The sequence below is a fragment of the Pristiophorus japonicus genome, chromosome 10, assembly GCF_044704955.1.
Source record: "Pristiophorus japonicus isolate sPriJap1 chromosome 10, sPriJap1.hap1, whole genome shotgun sequence".
Taxonomy (NCBI): domain Eukaryota; kingdom Metazoa; phylum Chordata; class Chondrichthyes; family Pristiophoridae; genus Pristiophorus; species Pristiophorus japonicus.
The window spans coordinates 52,751,426-52,774,466 of NC_091986.1; the positions used below are offsets into that span (position 1 = coordinate 52,751,426).

At 47.5% G+C, this 23,041-nt stretch overlaps 1 protein-coding gene across 3 annotated transcripts in view; it reads left to right on the top strand.

Annotated features, from left to right (window-relative positions):
- Positions 1-23,041, top strand: part of atp11a (ATPase phospholipid transporting 11A) — a 302,794-nt gene that overhangs the window by 178,869 nt on the left and 100,884 nt on the right. For 2 of the 3 annotated variants that reach the window (XM_070891812.1, XM_070891815.1), the window contains exons 22-23: positions 3,949-4,094; positions 15,146-15,205. In XM_070891812.1, coding sequence (XP_070747913.1) covers positions 3,949-4,094; positions 15,146-15,205 — 206 coding nt within the window. The remainder of the gene's footprint in view (positions 1-3,948; positions 4,095-15,145; positions 15,206-23,041) is intronic. The other variant, XM_070891813.1, reaches the window with a different exon arrangement.

Genomic DNA, 23,041 nt, shown 5'->3' on the forward strand with positions numbered 1-23,041 from the left:
TGATATAAACAGAGCCAAGCGACAGTGAGGGGGATATATTGATATAGAAACATAGAAACCTACAGCGCAGAAGGAGGCCATTTCGGTCCCTCGTGTCTGTGCCGGCCAACAAAGAGCCGCACGGCCCTTCGTCAGCAGCCCTAAAGGTTACATATAAATCCATGAACAATAACGGAAAAGCAAAGAGCACCCAGCCCAACCAGTCCGCCCCACACCACTGCAACACCCCTTATACTAAAAACATCTACACTGCACCCCAACTGGAGCCATGTGATCTCCTGGTAGAGGCAAAAACCAGATTAAAAACCCAGACCAATTTAGGGAGAAAAAATCTGGGAAAATTTCTCTCCGACCCGTCCAGGAGACCACCCTGGCTATATTCTATTCCCTGCAGTACTTACCATTATATCTGTGCCGTCCAACAAAAGGTCATCCATTCTAATCCCAATTAGCAGTTCTAGGTCCGTAACCCTGCAGTTACGACACTTTAAGTGCCCATCCAAACATCTCTTAAAAGTGGTGAGGGTTTCTGCATCCACCACTCTTCCAGGCAGCGAGTTCCAGATCCCACAACCCTCTGCGTAAAGAAACCCCCACCCCCCTCAAATCCCCTCTAAACCTTCCACCAACCACCTTAAAACTATGCCCCCTTGTAATCGCCCCCTCCACCAATGGAAATAGACCCTTACTATCCACTATGTCCAGGCCCCTCAATATTTTGTACACCTCGATGAGGTCTCCTCTCGACCTCCTCTGTTCCAATGAGAACAAACCCAGCCTATCCAATCTGTCCTCATAACTAAGACTCTCCATTCCAGGCAGCATCCTAGTAAATCTCCTCTGCACCCTCTCTAGTGCAATCACGTCCTTCCTATAATACGCCGACCAGAACTGCACGCAGTGGCCTAACTAAAGTATTATACAATTTAAGCATAACCTCCCTGCTCTTATATTCTATGCCTCGGCCAATAAAGACAAGCATTCCGTATGCCTTCTTAACCACCTTATCCACCTGGCCTGCTACTTTCAGGGATCTGTGGACAAGCACTCCAAGGTCCCTTTGTTCATCTACACTATTAAGTGGCCTACTGCTTAATGTGTACATCCTTTCCTTATTAGCCATCCCAAAGTGCATCACCTCACACTTCTCTGAATTAAATTCCCTGCTCTGCCCACCTGACCAGTAGATTGATATCCTCCTGCAGCCCATGACTTCCCTCTTCATTATCAACCACACAGCCAATTTTAGTGTCATCTGCAAACTTCTTAATCATACTTCCTATATTCAAATCTAAATCATTGATATATACCACAAAAAGCAAGGGACCCAGTACTGAGCCCTGCGGAACCCCACTGGAAACATCCTTCCAGTCACAAAAACATCCATCAAACATTACCCTTTGCTTCCTACCTCCAAGCCAATTTTGGATCCAACTTGCCACTTTGCCACGTATCCCATGAACTTTAATCTTCATGACCAGTCTACCATGCGGGATCTTATCAAAAGCCTTGCTAAAGTCCATATACACTACATCGTACGCACTATCCTCATTGACCCTCTTGGTTATATCCTCAAAAAATTCAATCAGGTTAGTCAAACATGATCTTCCCTTAACAAATCCGTGCTGACTATCCCTAATTAATCCTTGCCTATCCAAATGCAGATTTATCCTGTCTTTCAGGTCTTTTTCCAATAATTTTCCCACCACTGACGTTAGGCTAACAGGCCTGTAATTACTCGGCCGATTCTTTTTCCCTTCTTAAACAAGGGTACTACGTTAGTAGTCCTCCAATCCTCCGGCACCATGCCCATATCCAAAGAGGACTAAAAAATGATGGTCAAGGCCTCTGCTATTTCCTCTTTTACTTCGCTCAACAACCTGGGATGCATTTCATCCGGGCCTGAGGACTTAGCTGCTTTCAAAGCTGCTAAACCCCTTAATACTTTCTCTCTCACAATATTTATTTCATCCAGAATATCACACTCTTCCTCGATAGCAGTATCTGCATTACCTCTTTCCTTTGTGAAAACCGATGCAAAGTATTCGTTAAGAATCCTACCAACATCTTCCACCTCCTCATAAAGATTACCCTCGTGGCCTCTAATAGGCCCAACCCTTTCTTTAGTTAGCTTCTTACTCTTAATATATTTTTAGAACATTTTAGGGTTTTCCTTAATTTTACTGGCCAAGAATTTCTCATGCTCTCTCTTAGCATTCCTAATATCCTTTTTAATTTGACTTCTTATCTTCCTATATTCCTCTCTTTTTCTTAATCCTTCCCTGTAAGTCCCTAGACATCCAGGGGGCTCTAGAATTATTTTTCTCAGCTTTTTTCTTTCAGGGCATATGTTTGGCCTGAACCTTTCGGATCTCCTCCTTGAATGCCTCCCACTGTTCCGACACCGATTTACCCACAAGTAGCTGTTTCCAGTCCACTATGGCCAAATCACTCCTTAACTTTGCAAAATTAGCTTTTCCCCAATTCGGAACTTTTACTCCAGGCCTATTTTTGTCCTTATCCATAACCAACTTGAATCTGACTGAATTATGGTCACTGGCACCCAAATGCTCCCCCACTAATACCCCTTCAACTTGCCCAGCTTCATTCCCCAAAACTAAATCCAAGACCGCCCCCTCTCGTGTTGGGCTTGCTACATACTGACTAAAAAAGTTCTCTTGAAAGCATTTCAAGAATTCCGCACCCTCTATATCCTTCACACTAAATTTGTCCCAATCAATATTTGGATAGTTAAAATCCCCTACTATTACTACCCTATGGTTTTTAGACTTCACAGCAATTTGCCTACATATTTGCTCCTCTATCTCCCTCCCACTGTTTGGGGGTCTATAATACACTCCCAGCAGTGTGATCGTCCCTTTTTTATTTTTCAATTCGACCCATATGGCCTCAGTTAATGATCCCTCTAACATATCATCCCTCCTCACCGCTGTAATAGTTTCTTTAATTAGTACCGCAACCCCCCCCCCCCCCCACACTTTTTCCCCTCTTTCTATCTTGTCTAAAAATCCTGTAGCTAGGAATATTAATCTGCCAAACCTGCCCCTCTTTCAGCCATGTTTCTGTAATGGCTATAATGTCACATTCCCAAGTGTTTACCTGTGCTCTTAGCTCATCCGCCTTATTCGCTATACTCCTTGCATTAAAGTATATACCATTCAGCACAGGAAGACCTTCTTGCTTACTACATATTAAACCCTGTTTCTTCTGTCTTACAGATTCGCTTTCTAGATTCTTGCTATCCAACTTCTGCTTTACTACCTTCCCTTTTGAATTCGTTATCAGGTTCCCATCCCCCTGCCAAGCTAGTTTAAACTCTCCTCAACAGCATTAGCAAAAGTTCCCGCGAGAATATTGGTCCCGGTGCTGTTGAGGTGCAACCTATCTGATTTGTACAGGTCCCATCTCCCCCAGAAGCAGTCCCAATGTCTCAAGAATTTAAAGCCCTCCCTTCTACACCAATTTTCCAGCCACGTGTTCATCCTGTCTATCCTTCTATCCTTGTACTCATTAGCATATAAACAGAGCCTTGGGACAGTGAAGGTGATATATTATAAACAGAGCCTAGGGAAAGTGAGAGGGTTATTGATATAAACAGAGCCTAGTGACAGTGAGGGGGATATATTGTGTCATGTATGTACATGCTGTTTGTAGCCACCAGATGGTGTCATTGTTAGAGGCCATTGACCACATGGTGCTGCTCTGGTATAAAAGACCTGTGAGTCAGGCACTTAGGGACTAAAATAAAGCACAGCTAAGGTCGTACCTTGCTTAGTTAAACTGTACTCAGTTTGAAACTTTATTGCATACATAACATATTGATATAAGCAGAGCAAGGTAAAAAGCACATTTTTCGAATTCCCCTTTTAGTAGTGTGACTGCTGTTATTCTTTGAGTGTTTGCACACCTGAGGTTTTGTTTCTCCAGGTATTTTGGGGAAGGAAGGTCGTCAAGCTGCTCGAAACAGTGATTATTGTATTCCCAAGTTTAAACATCTCAAGAAGTTGCTGCTTGTCCATGGCCATTATTATTACATTCGAATCGCCCAACTCGTCCAATATTTCTTCTACAAGGTGAGTGCATCAATTAATTAATTTTTTTAAGGAAAATGAATTGAATGGAAAACTTTTCAGTCTGTGTTTAAAGTAATCTATAATCACTGACATAAATAACATCGGATCTGTGCCGTACCAAGCACTAGTGAAGCAAAGTTAGGAGTGCCGTTACTGAATGGCTAGGGAAGTACCTCATGGGTTTCAGTCATATTTGAACCAGACTTGTATCAAATAACTCAGACTGGCTGAGAGCTATCAGAAATATGGACCTGTGCCTCAGGTAACATTCAAGAAAGATCATTCTTATTTTTCCCCAATCTCTGAAGATAATTTCAAATGTGCTATGATGGTTAGTATTTGGCACTCTACATACTGACAATTATTCTGCCTCAGTTTCTTTTTAAATTGATATTTATCAGACATAAAATTGGCAAACAATTGGGGAAGTGGACAATGATCTGTTAAGTGCATTTAAGCAGCCTTTTTGTAAGATGTGTACAGTGTTTTAAGACTATTTTGGAGCCTTTTTTCTTTCTTTTGTCCACCTTTCTGTTTCCTTTTCATTTCCTGGCATGTACATTTCTGGTATGTCCTCAATATTGGGACAATGGGTTTTACATTGTGAATTCCTCTTTTGTGAAGTTTTTTGGAGGTAATGGTGGGAGATTGGGTGTTAATATCTTTTAAATCTCCAGTTATTGGGGAAACTAAAACTAGGGGACATGGGCCCAAGTTTCGGGTGGAGTTGCTCCTATTTTTTTGGAGCAACTAGTTTAGTTTGGAGCATCTTAGAAATCGCAATTCTCGGCATTTAATTTGCTCCAGTTCTAGTGAGTTAGTTTAGTTTCATTTTAGTTCAGTTTTTTTTTTCAAAAGGGGGCGTTACCAGCCACTTACACCTGTTTTGCAAGTTTAGGCACTGAAAAGTTACTCCAAATAACTTAGAACGGAGTAAGTGTCGACTTTTGTACGCTCAGAAAAACCTTGCGTACACTTTAGAATTAGGAGCAGGTAAGCCAGAGATAGGAGGGAAGGGAAGTTAGAGAGAAGTTAGGGGATTTTCCAAAGCATTAAACACTTCACTTTTAAAAATAAAGAACCATCATCAATAATGAATGATCAATAAATCATTAAATCAATAAATAAAAAATAAAAAACTCCTACCTCACCTACCCGTTCAGGAGCACCGGGAGCCCGGCCAGGGCTAGAGGCTGCGTGCTGCAGGCTGGAAATCAGCACTCTGCAGGAGCTCATTCAGCCAGGGCTAGGAGCTGTAGTGCTGTAGGCTGGAAATCAGCACTCTGCAGGAGCCCATTTGTCCAGGGCTAGGGGCTGCATGCTGCAGGCTAGAAATCGGCACTGTGCCTGCTCCAGGAGCCCATTCAGCCAGGGCTAGGGGCTGCGTGCTTCGGGCCCCTCCCACACAGCCAGCATTACATGCACACAGAATCTGGGGGCCAGGAGCTACTGTGCACGTGCGCAGACTCCACTGTGCACGCGCGCAGCTGCCGGCATTCTTTTTCGCCCAGGGCTGTAGCTCCACCCCCCCCGTTGTTGTGCTGCGTCACGCTGACTGCTGAACAGGCCTGCTGCACTTGGAGAATCACGAGGTAAATTTTTTGGCGCACTTTTCATTCCACAAAATAGGAGGGCCTCTCGGAGGTGCGCTGTTCTAGCGGATATCGGAAACTTGGGCCCGTAGTCTCAGAATAAGGGGCCACCCATTTAAAACCAAGATGAGGATGAATTTCTTCTCTGAGGGTTGTAAATCTCTGACTCAGAGAGCTGTGAAGGCTGGGTCATTGAATATATTTAAGGCGGAGACAGACAGATTTTCGAGCGATAAGGGAATAAAGGGGGTTATGGGGAGTGGGCAGGGAAGTGGAGCTGAGTCCATGATCAGATCAGCCATGATTTTATTAAATGGCGGAGCAGGCTCAAGGGACCAGGTGGCCTACTCGTGCTCCTATTTCCTATTTCTTATGTTCTAATGTCAAGGTGAGATGGTCAAGCTCTCTCTCATGTTGGAGATGGTCATTGCTGCTCACGACCCACATCACCTCATAGATACTCAGATTTGATGAGGAGCAATGAAGGGATGCCAGGCAAGTCAAGGGCATAGAGGGTGTACACCTCCCACACAGGTGAATCTGCACGTACCTGCCAATTACTGTGTGGAACTGGCTACATGGACTCTGATTCAGCAAACAGCTATCTGCTGAAAAGACATCTGCAGCTAAAATGCACAGTAGAGTTGACACTGCCAATAGTAGCCCAAACTTCCTCCTAAAATTTATCCTTAAATGCCAATGTTTTTTTAAAGATGCTGCATCCCTTTAAATTTACCCATTACAAGTGGTTTGTACTTAGAAATACATGCTTAGAAGTTAATATACAAAAACTGGTCATTGGCCCAATGAGTGTGTGTCAATGCTTACCCTTCACGCGAGGAAATAGCCTAATCACATTTACCCACCCTGCTCCCATAGCTCTTCAACCCCTTTTCTTTCAGCCACCTATCCGATCTAATTTTGAATATTGACACTGTTTCTGCCTCAACCATAATCTTAAAATAATAACTAGGTAGTTCAGTAACAAAATCAGGAAGCACTTTATCCAATAAAGGAAAGTTTAAATCTGAAATTCTTTCCTCCGATAGGCTGTGGATGTTGGGAGTCAATTGAAATTTTCATAGAATTTTGTTGGGTAAAGGTATCAAAGGATATGGAGTAAAAGCAGGAAAATGGAGTTGAAGCCATGATCTAATAGCAGGGCAGAACAAGCTTGAGGGGCTGATTGGCCTAAAAGTTTTCTTATGTTCCTAACCCTGGAAGTAAATTTGACAGCTTCTCAACTATCTGTTCTATCCTCTATTGTAAATCTCTTGTATTACTTCTAGTATCTAACCCCCAAGCCTCACCGCACCATAGCCTTGAACTCTCATCTTTCCCATGTTTCTCTCCTACTTCCCCTCATGCTCTCTCCAAGCTCATCTCGCCGTGAGGCTCACCTCATGCTCATTTGACCACATTCCCACTAAACTGCTGATCATCTAACTTTCCTTTATAGCCACCATCCTAGCTGACATTGCAAGAAGTTCCATCTCCTTGTTCCCTTCCCTTTCAAAACTGCCTTCATCATCCCCCTCGGTCCTTGTAAACTACTACCCCATCTACAAATCCTCTACTATCTACCATCCTCGCCAAACTTATTAAACATGTTGGGGCCGAAATTGCCCCTTTCAAAAAGGCCTCTGACCGCCGGAAAAATGGCCAACGACTTTCCGTGGAGAGGCCACCAGTTTAGAAATTGCCCTTCCTCAGGAGCGTAGCAGTGTCCGGGATCGCTCCACCCATTTTCCCGCCGCAACGTGGACGCGCCGACCCCTCTGTGAAATGGTGACATGGCCACCCTTAAAGGGGAAGACGCACTGCCGCGGCCACCATGTTATTTATTTTTTTTGTCGGCTAACTGCCAGGTCGGCCTGAGAATTATGCCCCTGGGTTTGGCTGAAACCCGGGAGCTGAATTTTGCTGGATAGGCTGCCGCATCCATTGCACTTCCAAAACGGTAGATGCGTCCTGTTTCCGGAGGAGGGCAATTTCTACCCCAACTTGTTTCCTCCAAAATCCATGCCCATTCCTGCAACTCTATGTTTCAATCCCTCCAATCAGGTTTCTGCCCCTGCTACAACACTGAAATGACCCTTATCAAAGTCATAAATGACATCATATATGACTGTGACCATGATAAACTGTCCCGCCTCGTCCTTCTGGACCTGTCTGCAGCCTTTGACATGGTTGACCACACCACCCACCTCCAATGCCTCTCCTCTGTTGTCCAGCTGGGTGGGATTGCACTCACCTGGTTCCACTTTTACTATCTAATCATAGCCAGAGCATCTCTTGCAATGGCTTCTACCCCATAACATCACTTCTGGAGTCCTCCAAGGATCCTTGGCCCCTCCTCTTTTTTCTCATTACATTCTGTCCCTTTGTAACATTATCCTAACATTGGATCAGGTTCTACAGTCGCCATCCAGTAAATGATGGGGACCCAGGTGTTGGGATCAACGTACCGATGGTTAGAGGGCTGCTAATGCAGTCTGCTTGACTCATGCTTGATCAGAAAGTGTACGCCCGTCTTCCAGTGTTTTGACCCTTTTCTGCTCCATCAACTTGTTTTTTTCCCTCCTGTTGCCAAACCATCTGGTTTAAACCTCCTCCCAAAGAACTAGTTACTCTCCCAGCAAGGACAATACTCCCAGCCTTGTCCAGTGAAGCCTGCCAATCCTGTACAGGCCACTCAGCCCTAAAACTGGTCCCAACATCCCAGGAATCTGAACTCTTCCCTTCTACCAACTCCTAGCTGAATGTGTAACTCCCTTAACTTACTATTCCAATACTGAGTGGCACTGGGAATAATCCTGACCGTCCTGCCTTCACTTGTCTCTTAATTGCTAAAACTCTCTTTGCGGGACTCCAATTCTGTTCTATCCTGTGGCATTGAGCCATGACTTCGAGCTGATCCCATTCCCTCTCCATCACCTTCTCTATGTTCCCCCTACCCTAGCAGCTGGAGGAAACCCACCATTTGAGACCCTCAGTGGTAGCTGCAAAAGCCTGTGTCTGTTCCCTGACTGTAATCTCCAATTACTCCTGTGTTTCTGCACCTCATTCCACCTTTGCACCGGTTTTCCTCCCACAGGTTGTTGACATTGTCACAGGGACTCAGCACTGAATCGCTGTTCGTCAATTTAACACTCCTGGGGATCCTAGCATTGCCTTCTGTTCACTCTTCCCACTCCGATGGACAGTCACCTGTTTTCCCCCCACTACAGGGTGATCACCTGATCCAGCGACTCTCACTGCCCACAGGGTGATCACCTGACCCAGTGACTCCAGCTCCTGGAGTTCACGAACCATGAGCTTGAGTGCGAGCAGTCGGAGAGACTCCTACACGAGGGTATCTCAGACACGCGCAGCATCAAGGACTGCGCACAGCGGCAGTTACCCCCCACATCACAGGCTGACCCCTCCCCCCCCTTCCTCGCAGCATAGGCTGACCCCCTCCCCCCCTCATGTCACCGGCTGACCTCCTCCTCTCGCGTCAAAGGCTGACCCCTCTCCATCCCTCATGTCAAAGGCTGACCCCTCTCTATCCCTCATGTCAAAGGCTGACCCCTCTCCATCCCTCGCGTCAAAGGCTGACCCCTCTCCATCCCTCACGTCAAAGACTGACCCCTCTCCATCCCTCATGTCAAAAGCTGACCCCTCTCCATCCCTCACATCACAGGCTGATCCCTCCACCCCTCACGTCACAGTCTGACCACCCTCAATCCCTCACGGTATAGGCTGAGCCACTACACCCCCCCCCTCACCCCACACCCCCCCCCCCATCGCAGCACAGGCTGACCACCACCCCCCAACCCACATCACACGCTGACAACCTTTCCCCCTCCCTCCCCACATCGCAGCACAGCAGACCCCCCTCCCATCACAGGCTGCCTCCCCCTCCCATCACAGACTGACCCATTCAGCCTCCCCAGCACTTTGCGGCACAGGCTGACCCCTCTTCCTCCACCCACCCCCACCCCGTCACAGTTTGATCCCCTCCGCCTGCCACATCGCAGGCTGATTTTTCTCTGCTCTCCCTAATGCCCCATTACTAAACCAAATGGTTTTCAATGCCTCCTATTTCTCATCTACGTGCTGCCCCTTAGCGACATCATCCAAAACATAGCAGCAATTTCAACATGTACGCTGATGACACCCAGCTCTACCTCACCACCACCTCAGTCAACCCCTCCAGTGTCCCTACATTGTCAGATTGCTTGTCCGACATCAAGTAGTGAATGAGCAGAAATTTGATGCCGGAATGAATTTCCAACCACATATCCACGCTATCCCTAAGACTGCCTATTTCCACCTCTGTAACATAACCTGATTCCGCCCCTGCCTCAGCTTATCTGCTGCTGAAACCCTTATCCATGCCTTTGTTACCTCTAGACTGGACTTTTCCAATGTCAAACTTAAAGACATCCAAAATTCTGCTGCTCACGTCCTAACTCGCACCAAGTCCCGTTCACCCATCTCCCTTGAGTTTGCTGACCTACATTGGCTCCTGGTTAAGCAACACCGTCATTTTGAAATTCTCGTCCTTGATTTCAAATCCCTCCATGGCTTCGCCCCTCCCTATCTCTGTAACTTCCTCCAGCTTTACAACCCTCCGAGATCTCTGAGCTCTTCCAATTCTTGCCTCTTGCGCATCCCTAATTTTAACCACTCCACCATCGGCTACCGTGCCTTCAGCTGCCTGGGCCCTCAGCTCTGGAATTCACTCCGTAAATGTCATGTATTCAACCAGCATTGTAACCCATGTATAAACTGACCTAAGTTGTACACTGTGAGAACACTGACCACTAGGTGGGAGACACTCCTAACCTCATCACTTGAGTGCTAAGGAATAAAGGACAGGTCACAGACTGACCTCCTCTCAAGCATGGGCCTCGTGTGCATTTATACTGTATAGTAAGGACGTATCAATGGCGACAAGAAACTGGGATTTAAACCACGCGAGCATGGCCACCAGCAGAACAGATGAGAGGTACTGTGTTAAGGAATGGTTGGGACAGAGATTCAACATTGTTAAAGCAGCACACAGTTCTCCAGGCAGACAAGGGCAGTCGGGCATGCCCCAACATGTAGTCGAACCCAGAGGGGGAGTTCGACAGAGACAATGGCAAGCTGAACAGCGATTCACGCCATTGCAAGGGACAATGCGGCCAGTAATGGGGCCATCAACACCTGTTAATGGTGCACTCAAGGACAATAACAGGGGCAGTCAGGGACGATCGACTGGCAAGGGACCTTTTGTTTCAAACCGCAACTCATGCTGGAGGCGTGGAGGCACACACTCAGCCGGAGTTTGCAGAGATGAGCAAAATATCTGCAGAAATGGACACTGGGGGAAATCGCTGGAAGCTGAAGTTCAGCGAGTTCATGTGGAGCACGTATACAGTTCATACACCAGGACACCACTGATAATGATGAAAGTGCTCCTCAATGGCATCCCAGTATCAATGGAGCTAGACACGGGTGCCACCCAGTCCCTGATGGGTATCAAACAGTTCGAAAAATTGTGGGCATCCAAGGCCAGGAGGCCAAAATTATCGCCGATTGACGCACAGCTACGGACTGACACAAAGCAGATCATTCCGGTGCTTGGCAGCGCCAGGGTAGTCGTGACCCACAAAGATTCGGAGAACAGACTGCCACTCTGGATTGTCCCAGGGGACGGTCCCGCACTACTGGGGAGGAGTTGGCTTGCTGTCATGAACTGGAAATGGAGCGATGTCAATGCAATTTCTCACAGATCCTGGACAAATTTGACTCATTATTTCAACCCGGCATTGGCACTTTCATGAGGGCCAAGGTAGTGATTCACATAAACCCGGACGCCAGGCCAGTACACCACAAGGCCAGAGCGTTGCCATACGTGATGCGGGAAAAGATAGAAGGCGAATTGGACCGCCTGCTGAGGGAAGGCATCATCTCGCCAGTCGAATTCAGTGACAGGGCGAGCCTGATTGTGCCGGTGCTCAAGGCGGATGGGTCGGTCAGGATATGTGGCGATTACAAGGCCACCATCAATCGGGTGTCACTCCAAGACCAGTACCCGCTACCGAGAGCGGAGGACCTCTTTGCGACGCTATCCGGTGACAAACTTTTTTCAAAATTGGACCTGACCTTAGCTTACATGACCCAGGAGCTGGCGAGTGAGTCGAAGAAGCTGACCACCATCACGACACACAAGGGGTTCTTTGAGTACAACAGATGTCCGTTCGGGATTCGCTCGGCCGCCGCGATCTTCCAACGAAATATGGAAAGCCTCCTCAAGTCGATTCCAGGGATCCTCATTACGGGTTGCGATACTGAAGAACACCTCCACAACCTGGAGGAGGTGTTACGCAGACTGGACCGGGTAGGTCTGCGACTGAAAAAGGCGAAGTGCGTCTTCCTAGCTCCAGAGGTAGAATTCCTGGGGATGAGGGTAGCAGCAGATGGGATCAGCCCTACAGCGTCCAAGACGGAAGCGATCCAGAGAGCACCCAGACCCCGTAACACGACGGAGCTGCGTTCGTTCCTAGGGCTCCTGAACTATTTTGGTAACTTTCTTCCCAAATTGAGCACACTGCTAGAGCCGCTACATGTGCTCCTACGCAAAGGTCGCGAATGGATCTGGGGGACAGCCAGGAAAGGGCTTTTAATAGAGCACGCAATTTGTTATGTTCCAACAATCTGTTAACGCTATATGACCCATGTAAGAAACTTGTGTTAACGTGCGATGCGTCGTCCTATGGTGTTGGGTGTGTGTTGCAGCATGTCAATGCCAAGGGTCAGTTACAGCCGGTAGCTTATGCCTCCAGAAATTTGTCCCAGGCAGAAAGGGGTAGAAAAGGAGGCGCTCGCATGTGTATTTGTGGTAAAGAAAATGCACCAGTACCTGTTTGGCAGGAAATTTGAGCTGGAGACAGATCACAAACCCCTAACGTCCCTTTTGGCCAACAACAAGGCCATAAATGCAAACGCATCGGCCCGCATACAGAGGTGGGCACTCACGTTAGCCGCCTATGACTACACAATTCGGCACAGACCGGGCACCGGAAACTGCGCCAATGCACTCAGCAGGCTCCCACTAGCCACCACTGAGGGGGCTACCGAGCATGCTGCTGAGATGGTCATGGCTGTTGAAGCTTTTGGAAACGAAGGCTCACCCGTGACAGCCCGTCAGATTAAAGTCTGGACAAATAGAGACCCGCTATTGTCTCTAGTCAAGAAATGTGTCCTGAATGGGGACTGGGCAGCCACGTACAGGGCATGCCCTGAGAAATTTAAACCATTTCACAGGCGCAAGGATGAACTCTCGATTCAGGCCGATTGCCTACTGTGGGGAAACTGCGTAGTCATGCCCCAGATGGGCAGAGAGGTGTTCATCAGAGAACTCCACAATGGGCACCCGGGCATTGTCACGATGAAGGCAATTGCCAGGTCACACGTTTGGTGGCCAGGGATAGACGCAGATCTGGAACTTTGTGTTCGCAGGTGCAACACGTGTGCCCAGCTGGGCAATGCGCCCAGGGAAACCCCCCTTAGCTCCTGGCCATGGCCCGCCAAGCCTTGGTCACACATCCATGTGGACTACACAGGTCCTTTCATGGGGAAAATGTTTTTGGTTGTAGTAGACGCCTACTCCAAATGGATCGAGTGTGACATTTTAAATTCAAGCACATCCTCTGCCACGGTAGAAAGTCCACGGGCAATGTTCGCCGCTCACGGTCTACCGGACATCTTGGTCAACGACAATGGCCCGTGCTTCACAAGCACTGAATTCCAGGACTTCATGACAGGCAATAGAATTAACCATGTTAGAACGGCACCGTTCAAGCCGGCCTTCAAACGGCCAGGCAGAACGAGCAGTGCAGATAATCAAACAGGAGATGCTCAGAATCCAAGGGGTTCCCTACAAACCCGCTTATCATGCCTCCTGTTGGCCTATAGATCCCGACCACACTCGCTCACAGGGGTTCCACCCGCAGAGCTACTAATGAAAAGGACGCTCAAAACCCGGTTATCCCTTATACACCCCACCATGAAAGAAATTGTCGAGAACAGGCGCCAGTCACAATATGACTACCATGACAGGAATGCGAGGGCGCGATGTATTGATGTAAATGATCCTGTTTTTGTCCTCAACTACGCTGCAGGGCCCAAATGGCTCGCGCAGGCACTGTGGTTGCCAAAGAGGGAAATAGTTTTCTGATAGTTAAACTTACCAATGGACAAATCTGCCGCAAACATGTGGATCAAACAAAAAGGAGGTTCAGCAACCCTATAGAAGAAGCAGAGGAAGAACACGATATAGAGTTCGCTCCACTACAGGTGACCGAACACCGGAACCAAAGAGAGGAGAGCCCAGTCACTGTGGGTAGTCCGGACAGGCCTGAGGCACCGCAAACAGCAGACACTCAGGCCAGTGCCCAACAACCAGAGCCCCAACTCAGGCGCTCTACAAGGGAGCGTAAACCACCAGAGAGACTCAACCTGTGATCCCAATAACACTTTGCGGGGGGAGGTCATGTATTCAACCAGCATTGTAACCCATGTATAAACTGACCTAAGTTGTACACCGTGAGAACACTGACCACTAGGTGGGAGACACTCCTAACCTGGACCTTCAGGTATAAAAGGGGAAGCTCCACCCACCTTCATCGCTTGAGTGCTAAGGAATAAAGGACAGGTTACAGACTGACCTCTCAAGCATGGGCCTCGTGTGCATTGTAAGGACGTATCACTAAACACCTCCACCTGCCTACCTCTCTGCTCCTTTAAGATGACCTTAAAACCTATCTTTTCATCAAGCTTTTGATAACCTGCCCTTATGTGGCTTGGTGTTAAATTTTGGTTGATAATCGCACCTGTGAAGCACCTTGAGACGTTTTACTACATTAAAAGCACTATATAAATACAAATTGTTCTTTAGTAATTTAATCCCTCAACCATAATATTAAGGCAGAGCTCCAGTCTCTTGGTCTTTTGCACTTCACTTGTCTCTTGTATAAAGTATGAAATACATTTTTTTATCTTTTGTTCTTGTGTCATTCAGACACTCAGCCTCGGTACGTTTGCTTGTCTCCTTACTGGAATATAATTGATTTCTACGTGTTTCACCTGCTGGTTGGTCTTTGGTTCTGTTCACTAGTTTGGACAGGATCTTGCTCAAATAGTTTCACCTGCCTTCTCTCTGCATGTTTTACTGTGTTTCCATTCAGGGCTTCACGACAATACCAACTTTCCTGTTGAGAAAAGCAACATGCAATATTTCTGTACTCCGGTTAAAATCACCACTGTAAATTTTCCCAGCTTTGCTAATCCAGCAGCTAAGGAAGATGGTCTCAAGAGTACGTTGGAAGTGAATACAGTCTTAAATAAGTGTAGGTTTAAAATATATCTGATGTCATTGTTTGTGGTGTTTTAATTATCTCATCACATATTTCTGTTGTTTTCCAGAATGTTTGCTTCATGTTTCCTCAGTTTTTGTACCAGTTCTTTTGTGGATTTTCTCAGCAGGTTAGTATTCTGCTCCATTTCGCACCATCGCATCATTCTGTGCTTGAGAAGTGACGTGTGGCTGAGTGATTAGCTGATCACACAGGGAAGGACCAAAGTTGCAATCTCTAGATCAGGAAACGGGTTGTCAGTAATGAGCACATGTACTGCAGTGGTTTCATGTGTTTCGAGCTGTGTGAGTTGCTCTTTCCCAGGCTGATGTAAGATTTGTACCAAATCAGTGATGATTCATGTCAGAGTATTGATTTGTTGTACCTTGAGCACAGGCTGCTGTTCCCCACACACAGAGCTATGGGTGAATGCAAGCTGCCGGGGCAGTCGCTGACTTAAAACTTGGGTCCTTCCCCACAGGACATTGCAACAGGGACTACACTTTAAGAGTGCATCATTGGCTGTAAAGTGCTTTGGGGCGTCCTGTGAAAGGCGCTATAGAAATGCAAGTCAAAAAAGAAAAGGATTGCTGGGCTGCATCTCTCAATTCAGCAGCAGCATTGACATAAACTGAGACCGGGATCCCAGGTCCTGAAATTCCGTGAGTACCACTGGAAGTTTAAGAACATAAGAAATAGGAACAGGATTAGACAACACAGTCCCTCGAGCCTGCTCCACCATTCAGTAAGATCAGGGCTGATCTTCTACTTCAACTCCACTTTCCTGTGCTATCACCATATCCCTTGATTCCCTTCGTATCCAAAAATCTATCCATCTCCGACTTGAATATACTCAACATAAGAATTAGGAACAGGAGTAGGCCATCTAGCCCCTCGAGCCTGCTCCGCCATTCAACAAGATCATGGCTGATCTGGCCGTGGACTCAGCTCCACTTACCCGCCTGCTTCCCGTAACCCTTAATTCCCTTATTGGTTAAAAATCTATCTATCTGTGACTTGAATACATTCAATGAGCTAGCCTCAACTGCTTCCTTGGGCAGAGAATTCCACAGATTCACAACCCTCTGGGAGAAGAAATTCCTTCTCAGCTCGGTTTTAAATTGCTATTTTGAGACTGTGCCCCCTAGTTCTAGTCTCCTCGACCAGTGGAAACAACCTCTCTGCCTCTATCTTGTCTATCCCTTTCATTATTTTAAATGTTTCTATAAGATCACCCCTCATCCTTCTGAACTCCAACGAGTAAAGACCCAGTCTACTCAATCTATCATCATAAGGTAACCCCCTCATCTCCGGAATCAACCTAGTGAATCGTCTCTGTACCCCCTCCAAAGCTAGTATATCCTTCCTTAAGTAAGGTGACCAAAACTGCATGCAGTACTCTAGGTGCGGCCTCACCAATACCCAATACAGTTGCAGCAGGACCTCCCTGCTTTTGTACTCCATCCCTCTTGCAATGAAGGCCAACATTCCATTCGCCTTTCTGATTGTCTGCTGCACCTACAAACTAACTTTTTGGGATTCATGCACAAGGACCCCCAGGTCCCTCTGCACCACAAGGCAGAGGAAGACTGAGCATTCACAGCCCTCTGGGATAGAGAATTCCAAAGATTCACAACCGTCTGAGGAAAAAAAATTCTCCTCATCTCAGTTCTAAATGTCCAACCCCTGATTCTGAGACTGTGACCCCTAATTCGAGAATTTCCAGCCAGGGGAAACTGCCTCTCAGAATCAGATAAGATCACCTCATTCTACTTTCCATCCAATGTCAGTGAAATGAAGTTTGTAGTTTGTGCGAGCCTCTGATGCGTGCTTCCCCTCCCCAGTGCGTGAGCCCGGTGTGCGGGCCCTGGATCGATTACTGTGCACGCGGGCTGAGTGCTCGACCAATCACATGCTCCGAGATGGTCACAGATGCTGCTCAGAGTGTGACTGTAGGGAGTTGGATGATGATCAGCGAGTGACTCCTGCTCACATTTACAGGAGACTGACACTAAAGGGTAGTAAGTAAGAAAATCGGTGACAAGCAATGGAAGGAGAAGGTAGCGGAACAAGTCTGCCTCATCTGAAGATGCTGCCTTATACAGAATTGATGGCGCCTGAGAAATTCATTATCCTCAATCGCCCACTCCCTCATACAGCTCTCCAATTATCCTGAACATTTGCCCACACTCTGCTCCCACCCCATCCTCGGACAGTCCATTCCATATATTAACCCACTCCCTGAACAAAGTATTTCAATCTAAACCATCTCCCTGTTATGTTCAACATAACTCCACTGTATATTGTAAGCTCAAACTGTTGTGACCTTGGTCTCTTTAATGTAACTCCAGAGTGAGGAAGCAGCATCGTAGACTGCCTTTTATACCTGCTTGCCCAGGGTGTGCAGGTGACCCTTGGGTTTCCCACAGGTGCGCCCCCTGGTGGCAAGTTTTACACATTGGTAATGTTTACATACATAACATCATTTCCCCCCCCCCCCCCAAAGTCTTAGATACAAGTTATTTATAAGTTGAGGCGGTCCGGGGCTCTGCGTTCCCGGGTTGATTGCCTGAGTTGAAGTCCTGGCATGGGTGAGTCGGTCGGATCATTGCTGCACTGCGGTGTGACTGGTCTGATCGGACTGTCGGGCATGGTGGGTTCATCCTCGTGGTTGACCGTGAGGTCGATTGCAGGTTGGGTGTGTGTGGGTGGATCATTGATGGTAATGTCCTCTTCAAACTGTTCTTAGTTGTCAGTGAACCGCAGTTTGGTCTGATCTAAGTGCTTTCTGCACGTTTATCCATTCAAAAGTTTGACAACAAACACTCTTTCCCTCCTTGGCTAACACAGTGCCAGCAACCCATTTGGGACCATGACCGTAATTAAGAACAAAAACACAGGGTCATTAACCTTAATGTCATGCAATACAGCTGCACGATCGTGGTACATGTTATGCCGGTGACGCCGGGTTTCTACATAATCATTGAGGTCCAGGTGGACTAAGGAGAGCCTAGTTTTGAGTGTTCTCTTCATTAGCAATTCTGCAGGGGAACCCCGGTAAGAGCATTTCAAGCTCAGCTTGATGGTTTGGACTGCCCGTTCCACTTGACCATTGGATGTGAGCTTAAATGGCGCAGACCTGACATGCTTGATTCCATTTCAGGTCATGAACTCGTTGAATTCCGAGCTGGTGAAACATGGTCCATTGTCACTAACAATGACATCGGCAAACCATGGGTGGCGAACATGGCTCAGAGGCTTTCAATGGTGGCAGTGGACGTAAATGACGACATTATTATACATTCAATCCATTTAGAGTAAGCATCCACTGCTACTAGGAACATCTTTCCTAGAAAGGGGCCAGCGAAATCTACATGGACCCTGGACCACGGTTTGGAGAGCCACGACTACAGGCTCAGTGGGGCCTCCCTTGGTGCATTGCTCAACTGTGAGCAAGTGATACATTACTGTACGAATGACTCCAATTCCGAGTCAATGCCGGGCCACATGACTTCATCATGACTATGCCTGGGTGGGTACTGTGAAGGTCTCGTCTAAAAGTTTCCCTGCCTTTTTTTGGCAAAACTACACGATTCCCCCATAGGACACAGTCCGAATGGATGGATATTTCATCCTTGCGTCGGTGAAACGGCTTAATTTCGTCTTGCATTTTCCCGGGAATCGCCGACCAGCTCCCATTGAGGACGCAGCTTTTTACTCGTGATAGCACAGGGTCCTGGCTAGTCCAGGTCGTGATCTGGCGAGCCATGATGGGTGACCCCTCGCTCTCAAAAGCATCCATTACAAGAAGCAAGTCTACGGGTTGCGCCATTTCCACCCCGCTGGTGGGCAATGGTAGCCGACTGAGGGCATCAGCACAGTTCTCAGTGCCTGGTCTGTGGCAGATTAGGTAGTCATACGCAGATAACGTTAGTGCCCATCTTTGAATGCGGAACGAAGCATTGGTGTTAATACCTTTGCTTTCTGAGAACAGCGAAATGAGTGGCTTGTGGTCGGTTTCAAGCTCGAACCGAGTCCAAATTGGTATTGGTGCATTTTCTTAACCCCGTATACACATGCTAATGCTTCTTTCTCAACCATACTGTAGGCTCTTTCAGCCTTAGATAAGCTTCTGGATGCATATGCAACCGGTTGCAGTTTGGCTGACACATTGGCTTGCTGTAACACACAACCGACCCCGTACGAAGATGCATCACAAGCTAGTACTAAACATTTGCACGGGTCATACAATACAAGTAACTTGTTAGAACATAGCAGATTTCTGGCCTTGTTAAAGGCTGTCTCTTGAGATTTACCCCAAGCCCAGTCGTCACCCTTGCGTAGCAATAAATGCAATGGTTCCAGCAAAGTGCTCAGCCCCGGTAGAAAGTTCCTAAAATAGTTGAGGAATCCCAGGAACGAACGCAGCTCCATCACATTCTGTGGTCTGGGTGCATTCTTGATGGCCTCCGTCTTAGAGTCCGTGGGTCTGATGACGTCCGTCGCAATCTTTCTCCCCAGAAATTCGATCTCTGGCGCCTGGAAAACACACTTGGAGCGTTTCAGCCTGAGTCCCACTCTGTCCAGTCGCTTGAGAACCTCTTCGAGGTTGTGCAAGTGTTCGGTGGTGTTGCAGCCAGTGATCAAGGTGTCATCTTGAAACACCACGGTGCGCAGAACCGATTTCAGCAGACTCCATGTTCCTCTGGAAGATGGCCGCAGCCGAGTGAATCCCAAAGGGGCATCTGTGGTATAGTAACAGTCCTCCTGTGCGTGTTGATGCATGTTAATTTTTTCGAAGGTTCAGCCAGCTCCTGTGTCATGTAAGCAGAGGTTAGATCCAGCTTGCTGAATGACTTCCCTCCCCCTGCTAGCATTGCGAACAGGTCACCCGCTTTGGGTAGGGGGTACTGGTCCTGTCACGAGACTCAGTTGATCGTTACCTTGTAGTCCCCGCAGATTCTGACCGTCCCATCGCTTTTCAACACTGGAACAATTGGACCACTCGTTGAACTCGACTGGCGATATGATCCCCTCTCGTTGAAGTCTGTGCAGCTCGACTTTCTCTCACATCATGTATGGAACCGCTCGGGCCTTGTGATGAATGGGTCGTGCATCAGGGATGAAGTGGATCTGCACTTTGGCACCTGTGAAGTTGCCGATGCTTGGTCGAATAATGACGGGAATTTGTTTAGCACTTCGGCGCACGAGGCGTCATCCACCGGACAGTACTTTGATATTGTCCCAGTTCCATCGGATCTTTCCGAGCCAGCTTCTGCTGAACAGTGTTGGCCCATCACCTGGTACAATCCATAGTGGTAAATCATGCACAACTCCATCGTACGATACCTTCACTGCCGCTCTGCCAATGACTGGTATGAACTCTTTGGGGTAAGTGCGCAGCTTGGTGTGGATCGGGCTTAATTTTGGCCTTTGTGCCTTGTTGCCCCACAGTTTCTCAAAAGCCTTCTGGCTCATAATTGACTGACTCGCCCCTGTGTCCAATTCCACGGAAACTGGAATGCCGTTTAATTTGACTTTTAACATTATCGGAGGGCTTTTGGTGGTGAAAGTGTGTACCCCATACACTTCCTCTTCAGCTTTGGGTTGAGTTGCTTCCCTTACTCGTTTAGCGTGATCCGCGCTGGATCGGTCATCTTCTGCCGACTCTACCACGTGGTGAGTCGCAGTAGGTCTGCACATTCGCTGGAGGTGCCCCATTGTTCCACAGTCCTTGCACACGTAGTGCTTGAATCGACATTGATGGGCTGGATGATTACCCCCGCAGCGCCAACATGGTGTTAATGGATTCGCATTCACGCCCCACAGCGGACTCTGGGTCATCCTAGGTCTGGCCTCTGCAGGCGTGTAGGCCCTGCCATGTACAGTTCAGCCTGCTGAAGGCGTTATTTTATGCACAGTACTTGCCGGTGAGCGTCGATGATATCTGTTTAGTGTTATTGCTCGTGGACATGAAAGCCTGGGCTATCGTGATGGCCTTGCTCAGATCTAGGGATTTGGTAGACAGCAGTTTGCGAAGAATCACCTTGTGGCCGATTCCAAGCATGAAAAAGTCCCGCAGCACTTCCCCCAAAAATCCAGCAAATACGCATGGTCCCGCAAGGCGTCTTAGGTCGGTGTCTTAGGTCGGCGACTTAGCTCGCCACGTCCTGGCACTCGGAGCGATGGTGCGTATAAAAGCGATACCTGGCCATCAAGATGCTCTCCTTCGGCTTGAGGTGTTCCCGAGCCAGCGTGCACAACTCTTCATATGTCTTCTCCATTGGTTTCATCGGTGCTAGCAGATTTTTGATGAGGCCATATATCGTGGACCCACAAATGGTGAGAAGAATTGCCCTGCGCTTGACCACGGCTGCTTCCTTTTCCAGCGTATTGGCCATGAAGTACTGGTCAAGATGCTCAATGAGGGCTTCCCAATCATCACCCTCAACAAATCTCTCAAGAATACCAACGGCAGTCATAACCGCGTGAAAGTTTGTGATCTGTTACTCGTCGCCAATTGTTATGTTCAGAATAACTCCACACGACTGTATATTGTAAGCGCGAACTGTTGTGACCTTGGTCTCTTTAATGTAACTCCAGTGTGAGGAAGCAGCATGATAGACTGCCTTTTATACCTGCTTGCCCAGGGTGTGCAGGTGACCCTTGGGTCTCCCACAGGTGTGCCCTCGGTGGCAAGTTTTACGCATTGGTAATGCTTACATACATAACACTCCCCCTCCATCTTCACAGCCCAAGCTGGTTCTTGAGTTTGTGTCAATCTCAAACACACCTGGTTCAATTTATTGATTCCTACACTCTCTTAAATCCATTAATAATCTCTCTCCCGATCCTTCTCTTCTCCAGAGTAAACAATCCTGGGATCTTCACCCTCTCCTCACAGCTCAAATTATTTAAGCTCAGTATCAGTTTGTTGCCCTTTTCTGCATTGCTTTCAGTGCCAGGATATCCTAGCTGTAGTACGGTGCCCAGAATTGTACCCAGTGCCCCAGATTTGAGGGTACCAGAGCCTGGAATTATTCCCAGTGCCCCAAGTGTGGGGTACCAGTGCCCAGAATTGTACCTAGTGCTCCAGGTGTGGGGTACCAGGGCCCAGAATTGTACCCAATGCTCCAGGTGTATTCCCGGTCTTTATGGAAGGTGAACTGAAGAGCAATGCTGTGAAATCAGGCTGATTGTAAACCAACAGACTAGTTTATTTCATATGAATTCATCGAATTCCTCAGTGTGGTTCATAGAATCATAAAATCATAGAAATTTACAGCATGGACGGAGGCCATTTTGGCCCATCATGTCTGCGCTGACCGTCAAAGACCTATCCAGTCTAATCCCACTTTCCAGCTCTTGGTCTGTAGCCCTGCACTTCAAGTGCACATCCAAGTACTTTTTAGTGTGGTGAGGATTTCTGCCTCTACCACCCTTTCAGGCATTGAGTTCCAGACCGCCACCACCCACTGAGTGAAGACATTTCCCCTCAAATCCCCTCTAAACCTCTTACCAATTACTTTAAATCTATGTCCCCTGGTTGTTGATCCCTCTGCTAAGGGAAATAGGTCCTTCCCATCCACTCAATCTTGGCCCCTCATAATTTTATACACCTCAATAAGGTCTCCCCTTAGCCTCCTCTGTTCCAAAGAAAACAAATCCAGCCTATCCAATCTTTCCTCATAGCTAAAATTCTCCAGTCCTGGCAACATCCTCGTAAATCTCCTCATACCCTCTCTAGTGCAGTCACATCTTTCCTGTGCAATCAATTTCATGCAACAACACATGTCATAGGACAGGGTATTGCGATTGATCTGCTGAGCTTCCCATAAAAGACACCAATTTGAATTAAAGTCGCTCCTTTGAAGTCAATGGAAATAAAAATGGGGTGAGGGTGTAAAAAGGTGTCGGAGTGTAAAGGGGCTGCTAATTCGCTATCGCCTCTTTCACACTATCGCAC